Source organism: Nicotiana attenuata, unplaced genomic scaffold (assembly GCF_001879085.1).
Source record: "Nicotiana attenuata strain UT unplaced genomic scaffold, NIATTr2, whole genome shotgun sequence".
In the NCBI taxonomy this organism is placed as follows: domain Eukaryota; kingdom Viridiplantae; phylum Streptophyta; class Magnoliopsida; order Solanales; family Solanaceae; genus Nicotiana; species Nicotiana attenuata.
In genome coordinates this window covers 36,240-48,194 of record NW_017672786.1, presented here as the reverse complement: position 1 = coordinate 48,194, position 11,955 = coordinate 36,240, and the positions used below count along the sequence as shown (strand labels likewise).

General features: G+C 38.2%; 1 protein-coding gene across 1 annotated transcript; it reads right to left on the bottom strand.

Annotated features, from left to right (window-relative positions):
* Positions 1-9,063: 9,063 nt before the first annotated feature.
* Positions 9,064-9,858, bottom strand: LOC109214502 (folate transporter 1, chloroplastic-like). Its single transcript, XM_019378427.1, has 3 exons — positions 9,701-9,858; positions 9,529-9,605; positions 9,064-9,429 (listed from the first exon to the last, which is right to left on the bottom strand). The coding sequence occupies exons 1-3, from the start codon at positions 9,825-9,827 to the stop codon at positions 9,313-9,315; spliced, it is 321 nt and encodes a 106-aa protein (XP_019233972.1). The 5' UTR covers positions 9,828-9,858; the 3' UTR covers positions 9,064-9,312.
* Between the last annotated feature and the right edge of the window lie 2,097 nt (positions 9,859-11,955).

Here is an 11,955-nt window from a genome sequence, read left to right as displayed (position 1 = left end):
AGTGGCGAGACAATGGTTGTGTAACCTCTCTAGACAATCCAAAGCTTTCCCCCTTAGAGAAAATGGGAAAATCCTTAACCTCAATGTGTCCTCGGATACATTAGTCTGCTTGCTCCCCCAGCACGTGTCAACAAAACCCTTGAGATGCTTATAGGCATTTTGGTATGGAGCTCCGCTGAAGAAACCCAGTTGTTCCAGGAGTGTAAACATGACATTGGTTATTTGAAAGTTCCCCGCCCTAATCCGGGGGGGGGGGGCTATTGTACTCGCATAGCCTTTATTTGGTAACACCCTGTGTGCTGCCCTTGGAAGAGGTGGGGGAGGGTTTGGGATATTATTATGAGGCGGTCGGCCTCTCCATTGTACTTGAGGTTTGGGTTGAACCTCATCCACTTGATTATCATCTACCTCCTCCCCCAATTGCAAATTTCCGAGGGCTTCGTTGTTAAGAGCCATTTGGTACCTAAAAGCAATTCACACACAAAATTAGAAAAATAGAAGGAAAGAAAAACAAAATACACAAATACTCAGATATATATATCTAAAACCATCTATTTCCCTGGCAACGGCGCCAAAAATTGATCGGGTCCAAGCCTACACTACTATTGAGTAGAGAGGATGGTCGATGTTGTTTTAACCTAACTAGGTCGGGATTGAATCCACATGGTGTTAATAATTTGAACTAGGTTTATATCTAATCTAAATGCGTGTTTTGACTCTAATTACACTTCCACAAATGTTGTGTTTGATTTCTTCTTCTATCTTTACTCTATTATTGTAATGATTGAAACTAAGGACAATATTTTTGTTGTTGTTTTTCAATTGTTTAAAGAGACTAGGATCGTGACTTCTACCTAGGTGGATATCTGACGGATAATAAAATATAGGGCAAGCTCGTGATTAATTGGGGTCGTAATACAGCTATCACACCCGAGTACTCATTCTATACCTCTCGGTAGTTTGAGTGATTTTGCTCAATTTGGCTTTCTCAAGTCAAAATGGGTATTCATGCAATTCAAGTGATATTAGCTCAAGTCGGGTATTACTATCTCTAGGTTTAACCCTTTAGTTGGAGCTATCAATTTCTTGAGTTCACCCTAATTCCTTGTTAGCCTAGTTTTCCCAGACTTAGTCCCTCTTTCTCAAGTAGAGACTAAGTCATTAAGGCATGAATCAATGTTTGCAACCACTAATTCTAAAGTTCTTGCAAGAACTAAGCTAAATATCACTAACCCATACACATTCAAGCCCTAAAATAAAATACCCACACAGTAGGGTTGGGTCATAACCCTAGCTATGGGTTTAGCTACTCATGAAAATAACAGAAATCAAAGATGAAATAAAGATAAAATTCATAATACTAGATTAAAAGATGAAAATGTAACGTTGAAAGATAATTCTAGTACAAATTTGCCCAAAACGGAATATCCAGCCGTCTCACGTGCTCTGCTAATACATAACTCAACCTAAAAATGTCAAAAAGATCTATTTATACTATGCTGAAATTTCCGGACAAAAATACCTCTGCGGAGGTTGTGCAGCCGCGTAATTCTGAGCGTGTACGCATTCTTTCTTTTGTGGCTGCGTAATTTTGATCGCGGTCCGCAATCCTCAAATCTGGATCCAGGTTGAGATAAATTTTGCGAGCCGTATAATTTCAATCGCGGTCGCGTAATGGACTTCTGCGGTGCCGTAATTTTGACGCGGACCGCACTTCCTTCTTTTGCTCAAGTTGTGAGCTCTATGAACTTTATGCACCGTGGTCCGCATAATTTCCATCGCGGACGCGGTGAGACTTTCGCGGCCGCACATTTCTGGCGCAGACCTCGCTTATCATTTGGCCTGAAAATGCAACTCTCTAAATCTTCCATTCGCGAACCGCCTTTTTCTGATCGTGGCCGCATTATGGCTTCTGCGGCCACACTTTATTTGTGCTATCCGTGGTTCAGATCTCTTGGCCCAGTCTTGGGTTTTGTTCTAATTTTGACTCCTTTTTGAGTTGATTATGACTCCTTTGGCTCATTTGAAAAATTCCTGCAAGCAAGCATATTATATTAGTTTTCGGGAATACCTTCATGAATTTTTGGCTCAAAACACAAGTAAAAGAGAGCAAATAATATGTAAAAATCCCTACTTATCACCCAGCCTGTATCTATCCCACCGTACCGTATGGATCTGAAAGAGTTGAAGGAGCTAAAGGAGCACCTTGAGGAGTTATTAGCAAAGGGTTTTTTCAGACCGAGTGTATCACCTTGGGGTGCACCAGTATTATTTATGAAGAAGAAAGATGGAACTATGCGAATATGCATTGATTACCGCCAGTTGAACAAAGTTACCATCAAGAACAAGTACCCGTTGCCGTATATTATTTGTTTGACCAGTTGGAGGGTGCTAGAGTATTTTCTAAGATCGACTTGAGATCGGGATACCATCAATTGAAGATTCGGGACTCAGATGTTCCGAAGTCTGCCTTCTGTACTAGATATGGCAATTATGAGTTTCTAGTGATGTCCTTCGGCTTGACTAATGCCCCAGCGGCGTTTATGGATTTGATGAACCAAGTGTTCAAGACTTATATTGATTGCTTTGTTATTGTCTACATTGATGACATCTTGATTCACTCACGTAGCTTGGGGGAGCACGAGCAGCAATTGAGAGTGGTACTTCAGATATTGCGATAACATAAGTTATATGCTAAGTTCTCCAAGTGTGAGTTTTGGCTAGAGTATATGGCATTCTTGGGGTATGTCGTATCACGAGAGGGTATTAAGGTGGATCCTAAGAAGATTGAGGCAGTTCAGAGTTGGCCTCGTCCCATTTTGGTGACTGAGATCAGGAGTTTCCTGGGGTTATCAAGTTATTATCGCCGATTTGTGCAGCGTTTTTCATCCATTGCATCCCTTCTGACTAGATTGACCCAAAAGGGTGCTCCGTTCCATTGGTCCGATGATTGTGAGGCGAGCTTTCAGAAGCTTATGACAGCTTTGACTACAGCACCGTTTTTAGTGTTGCCTTCCGGCTTGGGGATGTATACGGTATATTGCAACGCTTCACGCGTTGGCTTGGGTTGTGTATTAATGCAGGAGGGGGGAATTATTACATATGCTTTGCGTCAGCTGAAGATTAAGAATTACCCTGTGCACGACCTAGAGTTAGCTGCAATTTTCATGCTCTTAAGATCTGGAGGCATTATCTTTATGGGGTGTCATGTGAGGTTTACACTAATCATCGCAGCTTACAGCATTTGTTCAAGCAAAGGGATATCAGTTTGAGGCAACGTAGATGGCTTGAGTTGCTGAAGGATTATGACATCACCATTCTTTATCATCCAGACAAGGCAAATATAGTCGCTGATGCCTTAAGTGGGAAGGCAGAGAGTATGGGTAGCTTGGAATTCATTTCAGCAGAGGAGAGGCCACTAGCTTTGGACATTCTGTCCTTGGCTAACAGACTTGTGAGGTTGGACATTTCATAGCCCAGTCGAGTTCTTGCATGTGTTGTTGCCTAGTCTTCGCTATTGGAGCAGATCAAGGCTCGACAGTTTGATGATCCGCACTTGACAGTCCTCAGAGAGACAGTACTACAGGGTGGTGCCAAGGAGGTTTCTATGGGCGAGGATGGTGTTCTGCAACTCCAGCGTCGTCTATGTGTTCCTAATGTTGATGGCTTGAGGGAGAGCATTCTAGAGGAGGCACACAGTTCTCGGTATTCTAAACATCCAGGTGTTACGAAGATGTATCGTGACCTGAGACAACATTATTGGTGGCGGCGGATGAAGAAAGACATAGTTGAGTATGTGGCTAGCTGCCTAAATTGCCAGTAGGTCAAGTATAAGCACCAGAGGCTAGGTGGTCTACTTCAGTAGATGACTATACCTGAGTAAAAATGGGAGCGCATTACCATGGACTTCGTAGTTGGGTTTCTGCGGACCTTGCGGAAGTTTGATGCAATTTGGGTCATTGTCGACAAGTTGACCGAGTCGGCAAACTTCATTCTGGTTGTAACTACATATACTATAGAGAAGTTGGCCTAGATTTATGTTCGGGAGATAGTTCGGTTGCACAGTGTGCCTGTTTCCATCATATCAGATAGAGGCCCTCATTTCACTTCACATTTCTGGAGAGCCATATTGAGTGAGTTGGGGACCCGTGTAGTCAGTACAACATTTCATCCACAGATCGACGGGCAATCAGAGCGGACAGTTCAGATATTGGAGGACATGCTAAGAGCATATATGATTTACTTTGGGGGACAGTGGGATCAGTTCTTGCCTTTGGCCGACTTTGCTTACAATAACAGTTATTAGTCTAGCATCGAGATGGCTCCATTTGAGGCTTTATATGGTCGGCGATGTCGTTCTTCCATCGGGTGGTTTGAGCCCGGAGAGGCTAAGTTAGATGGTACTGATTTGGTAAAGGATGCCTTGGAAAAGGTAAAGTTGATCCAGGAGCTACTTCGCACAGCACAGTCCAGACAGAAGAGCTACGCGGATCAGAAGGCGCGTGATGTATCATTTATGGTCGGAGAGAAGGTTCTCTTGAAAGTCTCGCCGATGAAGGGTATTATGAGATTCGAAAAGAAGGGCAAGTTGAGCCCAAGGTTTATAGGCCCATTTGAGGTGTTGAGGCGAGTTGGAGAGGTTGCTTATGAGCTTGCTTTACCTCCCAGCCTATCATAGGTTCATCCATTTTTTCACGTGTCAATGCTCTAGAGATATCACGCGACTTGTCTCATGTGTTAGACTTCAGTACTATTCAGCTAGATGAGAGCTTGGGTTATGAGGAGGAGCTAGTAGCTATTGTTGCTAGACAGGATTGCCAGTTGATATCCAAGAGGATTTTCACGGTAAAGGTTCAGTGGAGGGGCCAACTAGTCGAGGAGGCGACCTGGGAGTTTGAGGAGGACATGCGGAGCAGATATCCACACTTATTCAACACTTCATGTATGAATCTAAACCCGTTTTAGGACGAACGTTTGTTTAAGAGGTGAAGAATGTAACGACCGGACCGGTCGTTTTACTTTCTAGAACCTCGTTCCCCTAAATAAGACATTTTGTACTTGCTTTTACTAATTTATGACTTGTGGGGACGGTTAGTCGGGATTTGGAAGAGTTTGGGTTGAAATCGGAACACTTGGTTCCTTAAGGTTGACTTAAAAGTCCAAGTTTGACTTCGGTCAACATTTTGAGTAAACGACCTTGGAATCAGGATTTCATGGTTCCAATAGGTTCGTATGATAATTTTGGACTTGGGCGTTTGTTCGGATCGGGTTTTGGATGACCCGGGAGTGTATTGGCGCCTAATAGTGAAAGTTAGTTCTTGAAGATTTTGAAGTTCTTTAAATTTGGTTTGGATCGGGTTTTGGTGATATCGAGGTACGAAATGAATACCGAGATCAAGAATACTTCCGTAATGTCATTTTAGACTTGCACACAATATTTGGTGTCATTCCGAGTAGTTTAAGTATGATTCGGCGCATTCGGAGAATTTGGAAAACTTGAAGTTCAAACTTTGATTCAATTTGGTCTTGAGGTATGATTCTTAGTTTCATTGTTATTTTTCGTGTTTTGAGAGTTCGAGCAAGTTCGTATATGATTACAGACCTGTTAGTGCCTTTGGACGCGGTTCCGAGTGGCTCGAGTGAGTTCGGACCCCTCTGAGCAAAGTATGAGAAACCAGAAATTGGAACTGGGGGAAAATGTGCTAAGCGTTCGCGATAGCTTGTCCGCGTTCGCGAAGGTCTGGGTCCGATGACCTTTGCGTTCGCGTGAGGTGACTCACATTCGCATCGAGTAGCCTGGGCTGGGCTGGGCCGCTTTGTTCTTCGTGTTCACGAAGGGTCGGCCAAGCTAGCGTTCGCGTTCGCGAGACCTTCGCCGCGTTCGCGATGTAGAGCCTCCAGGGGGTCTAAGCCTTTGCCTTCCCGAAGGCAAGGCCCCTTCCGCATTCGCGATGAATGAAGCAGCTGGGCAGTGAGTTTTAAAAATGGAACTTAGGTATTTTTGCGGGTCATTTATTACACTCTTGGGCCATTTGAGAGCTTTTAAGGAGGGGATTTCGATATAGCTTTGTGAGGTAAGTAATTTCTCCCAAATGTGAGTATAATACATAGTTTATGGGTAGATTATAACATGTAAATTAGTGAAAATCATGGGTTTAGAGGAAAACCTAGGTTTTTGATAAAAATGGAATTTTGCCACGAAAATGATTATGGAACTTAGTGAAAATCATATATTTATGTTCCTAAGGTTATGGGTAACGACTTTCTTCGAAAATTTTCGGAATTTAGGAACGTGGGCCTGGGGATGAATTTTAGGAATCTTGCAATTAGAGTTGGGAAACTACTTTAATAGTTGGGACATGAACTTTTAAACCTATATTGATTAGTTTTTACACTATTTGGATAGGTTTGGATTGTTCAGCACCCAAATTGAAGGCTTGCGCATAAACTTGGACCGGAAAGTAGGCTTTGAGACGAGGTAAGTCTCTTTTCTAACCTTGTAAGAGAGAAATTTCCCCATAGGTGAACTTAATTAATATGTGATTATTTGTGGGGGCTACGTATGCACGAAGTGACGAGAGTCCGTATGTAGCTACTATTCCTATTTTGTTCGGGTAGTTTTAGGCTTACATCATGCTTTGTGGATACCGTTATCGGAACATAATTGTTGATTTGCATTGAATGGAACTAAGTTGAGGACTTTAGATTTCAAAGGTTTCAAGTAAATTATTATTTTGAAAAGAATTGAGAAAAGTTACGTTATATTTATATTTAACCGCGTCGCAAGTATATTCTGCGAGCGGGGTGACTATTTTCACTACTCTCATGGGAGCGGGTCGTTCGCCTCAGCAGCTTAATAGATGCATATATGGTTCGTGACGTTCGACCATCAGCAATGCACAATTTACATTTTATGTTGGATCGAGCCGAACGTCCTCGGTGGAATTTGTGTGTGATAATAGAACTGGAAGCCCTTTTTATAATTGGTATAAATTTACTTTTTTAGAGATCATTTATTTTAAATGAAGGAAGTGTTTTGGGTTCTTAAATATGATGAAAGAATTGTTCAGTTATTTCTTGTTCTAAGTTTATTGTTAGCTCTATATATCATGCTTTATCAGAATCACATATTATTATATTGTTGGCCCTAGTAAGTGTCGGAGTCGACCACTCGTCACTACTTCTTCAAGGTTAGACTAGATACTTACTAGGTACATATTTTTATGTACTCACGCTACACTTTTGTACTTGATTGAACAGGATTTGAGGCAGGTGCATCTGGTCACCATTACGGTGTACGAGACTTGATTCTCCAGCTCGAGACTTCCTGGTGAGCTGTCGTTTTGAGCCGTTCTGCAGTAGCTAGAGTCTCTCTTATGCTTTTTTTTCTATCTATTTCCTTTCAGACAGTAGGCTAGCATTCTTTTGTATATTCTACTGGATTGCCCATATACTTGTGACACCAGGTCTTGGCATACTCACTAGTAGACTTATGATTTTGGTTTGCTTACATGATTACGATTCGTACTTATTGCTCCCATTTACTTATGTTACACTTGCAAATTTCTAAATATTTTAACAAATAAGGAAAAGTTATCACTTACTAATTTATGTAAAAATGGGAAATCACTAGTTGATCAGTGTTGGCTTGCCTAACGACGGTGTTTGGCGCCATCACTGCCTATAATGGAATTGGGTCGTGACATGAAGTGTTTGGAAAATCTTATAGGGTAGTAGGTCGTGGTTTTTTCACCTTTTGAGCCAGATGTTTTCCATGTGAAAATCATTGTGTTCTTATTTTCTTTATTCCTCGACTGTAGTGTATGAAATACATAAAAGAATCAGGTCCTTCGATAATCTAGTGCACGTGAAAATTGGACACTACACGAATCACCCTCCTTTTATGTGGTATTGAAGTATAATTTGACCTTGGCTGGCATTTTGCTTCAAATAGTTGGTTCCTTCTCTCAGTTGACTTCCGAAAATAAACTCAAAATTGAACATTAGTGTAACATCTAAATTTCTTGATTTTTTACCAAGAAAATGAAAAAATTGACAAACTACATAAAGGTTTTGTCCTATATAGAGTTTAGATTTTTGGAAATGATAAAAAATTAAATAAATTTGTGTTTGACTAATGTGTATTTCATCTTTTAGGGTCTGTTTTGAAGACAATCAGGTAACTGAAATTTTTGTAATTATTAGGATAGTAATTATACAATCTAGTAATTACACCGTATTGTAATTACGACGATTAGTTTGTTTGTTATAATGTAATTACAATATAATTACAGGCGTGCTGTTTTGTTGCACAAGTGTATTTATACAGTTAGATTATATTTTAAAAGAAATAATTATCAAAATTTGAAATTTAATATAAATTATATTGGATTTTATATTTAAGATGCATATTTTTTCTTAAATAAATATTAGTTAGTAATCATATATTTATAAATAATATTGTAAAAACAACTGTCATATATTTTTTTAATTAATAATATTTAGTTTAATTAATTATAAAAACTAAAAACATACGTCTTGTGAGAACATTATGGAATGCATGTTTGATAAAATAAATTAATATTTATAAATATAATGTCATAACATTATTCGAGTATTTGACAAAACTAATCAATCAATTCTAACTAAAAAAGAACAACATGCAATGTGAAATAACAAGACAATACTATTAAAACAACTAAATATGAACTATAAATATAACACTATTTCAAAATCCAAAAAATTAACCACACGTCAAATTCCAACGTAATAAAAATAAGGCGAAACGGCTTCCTGGCCACTCAAACTTGTAGGGCTTTTGAAAGCCGATATATAAACTTTTGGTTTTCCCATTTAAACACTTAAACTCCTGAAACCTATAACTAATAAACACATTTGACCGTTGACCCATCCCATGTGGCGTCAGTTGGTCCTAGTCAGCCCCTGCGTGAATGTCACGACTTTTAGGAGCGTGAAGACCCCCTTCCCAACGCCCAATGAAGTTCAGTCTTTAACGTTCTCCAATGAAATACTATAAAACAGTACTATTATTTTATATGGGTAATAAGGTAAAGATTCGGCAGTTTGCAGCACAAAACTCAAAAGTGGGGAGCAAAGAAAGGAGCTTCATATTCAAAGCATACGCCACCAGGATGTTTGATTGTGATTGACAAAGTGTGATGGAGTTTCTCCCTATGTTTATGTCATGAGGCTGAATGAATCAACTCTATGTAACAAGAAAGCATTCAGTCAAGATTTGCATACTGACATCTCACTCCCCTCTTGACATTCAAGTAAAGAAATTAACCATCTTTATAAGAAAAACTGTCTTTCTAGTTGGAGTAGCAATGTACAAACTCTATTAGGATACACTTCCTCTCGGTTCCAAGAAGATTCTTGAGAGATAAAATGGGTATTGCTACTGTGGATCTGATATCATAATGTGGAGAAATCAGGAAAGCAAACATAAAACTCCATAGGTAAGCTTCAATATATGCAGGGAAATTATAAAATACAGAAAAAACAAACCTCAGTTCGAGCAATGGTAAATAAAGCGTGAGGAGTGTTCCTATAAGCCGGGACGTTCGAGATTCTTCCATCGTAAACTATGATGTTAACATTTACGTCAAAATCAAGGTCGAAATTACAACACGAGATCATACATTTTGCTATATAGCATAAAAATCATAGAGACAATTACCTTGGAACCTGGTACGAACAACGTCAAGGGGATGAGAGAAAGTGACGGTGGCGATGCCAGCCACGGCGCCGGCGGTGGCGTTTTCCCACTGCCAGTCTGCCGACGCCAGACCTGCCATCTTTTTCATGGCTTCGCGCGTTGGCTTCCCCTCTCCCCCAAAATACAGGTCTTTGATTCATTATCACAATCTGGAAAAAGAAAAGAGGGGGACCCAATCTATTGGGTTTAATTTCGTGCCATTGACGTTTACCGGTCTAATTGATCATATGCTGACTGGATGGACACGTTAGCGAATGTGTAATACACGCACCTAGGGTCAAGGATAAAATGTGTTTATTAGTTATAGGTTTCAGGAGTTTAACTGTTTAAATGGGAAAGCCAAAAGTTTATATATCGGCTTTCAAAAGCCCTACAAGTTTAAGTGGCCAGGAAGTCATTTCGCCTAAAAATAAGTTCCAATAATACAACTTAAGATTAAGAAACATAATAAGTTTATAACCTCATTCAACATCGAAATTCAACTCTAATAACATCACTCATTGTGTGCCAAGTTTGATAATGACTCATTATTTTTAATATTAGGAGATGTAGTTTCAAAAACTAGAATAATAACGTAATTACTAGTTACGCTAAATGAAGAAAATAAAATAAATAAGAAATATAATATACGAGGAATTACATAGAATCTCAAGAAGTAAAGGTAAAGAAATAAAAGATAAATAATGTACAAAGAAAAATATATTTAAAATTTAAAAAAAATTAAATAGTAGAATTTAAATAATAGAAATAAATAGTTATACAAAATAAATTAAAATAAAAACAAAAAGGAAAGAAATTAAAAGGTAAGACTGTAATTACATGTAATTACCTTCTCCAATTATACTCAATTTTATGTGACTAATTAATTACTTGGCAAGACAAAAATATCAAACTTTCTAATTACACCTAAATTCATTTCCTACGTGGCTTTCTCTTAAAATTAACGTGGGCGTAAATGGTGGGACAGATGTATTAATTAACACTTAACACCAGTGATGAAATGATTCCTAATTAAATAAAAGTTCCGATTCCTAAAACAAGAAGTTACGGAAGCTGGTAACCAGTCACTCTCACGTGGGAGTTATTAACACCTCTGAATAATTGAATATGCGTTGAAAATTTTGAGAAAAATATTCTGTGGTTGAGATGAAATTGTCAACTAAAAGCCTTTTTGTCCATGTCCCACAAGCCATAGACCCAAGTATATCCAAAGTTGTACGAAATTCCAATGTAATGGCACGGAAAATGTTCATTAGAAAGATACTATTTGTTTTTTCAATTTTTAACAATATCCTATCTTATTAGCCTCTCCGTACGTCCATAAGATAAAGTAGTTTTTAGATTTGACCCAAAACAATAATAAGATTAATTAGTTTGTTTTAGTCTTTAATGGTTCAATAGGTCCCACTAATGAGATTATGCATCAAGCAATCACGTCTGCAGAGCTTGGACTGTATATATCTACGATCTACAATTTATTTTGGACTATATATATCTACGATCTACAATCTATCTATTTATATCTATCTATATTATTATTATAAAAATACGGATATTTTACGTTAAATATTGAACGACGAAAATATTCTAAAATATTGATTGACTTTTATATCCTTATTAGACTAAAATACTTATTAAGGAGTTAATTCAATATTGGATAAAATTGTCATATTTAAGATTTGCCTAACCTTTATGACTTTGAAGTCAATTAAGGTTCTGTCACTTTTATACCTTTAACCGCTCAAATTGTTTTTCGTGAGGATTCATACTCCTCTTATTTACGTTTTACAAATTGAACGTGCAATAATATTAGAATTCTTTTCAAAAGTTTAAATCTTTTTGGAGACCAACCGATAAAGACTCCAGTTACAAACCAAAAACGGTTAAGTAATAGGATGCTATATAACCATAGTCGTCCAATAGACCCCTTTCTCAACCTTTCTTTTCCAAATAAATAGAACGAAAATGAAAAGAAAAAAAAAACCATTTGATTAGGGTATTATAGTTTCACGCCAACAATGTTAATGCGAAAATTGCATGATAGAAATTAAAAGGGATCTTAGCTAGCAGAAATGTATATATTGATCAACTAAATAAAAGGTTGATTGTGAAATTTTATGGTAAAAATAAAATATTTTTTAGTTTTTAACTCAGCAGAAGATGATACCAATAATTACTACCAAGAGAAATACTTAAATACTTTAATACCAAATGAC

Coding starts and splice junctions, on each gene's coding strand:
- LOC109214502 (XM_019378427.1), bottom strand. CDS start 9,827: ATGAAAAAGATGGCAGGTCTGGCGTCGGCAGACTGGCAGTGGGAAAAC. Junction 9,606..9,700: donor TGTTCGTACCAGGTTCCAAG/GTAATTGTCTCT, acceptor TTAACATCATAG/TTTACGATGGAAGAATCTCG. Junction 9,430..9,528: donor TTACCATTGCTCGAACTGAG/GTTTGTTTTTTC, acceptor TTATGATATCAG/ATCCACAGTAGCAATACCCA.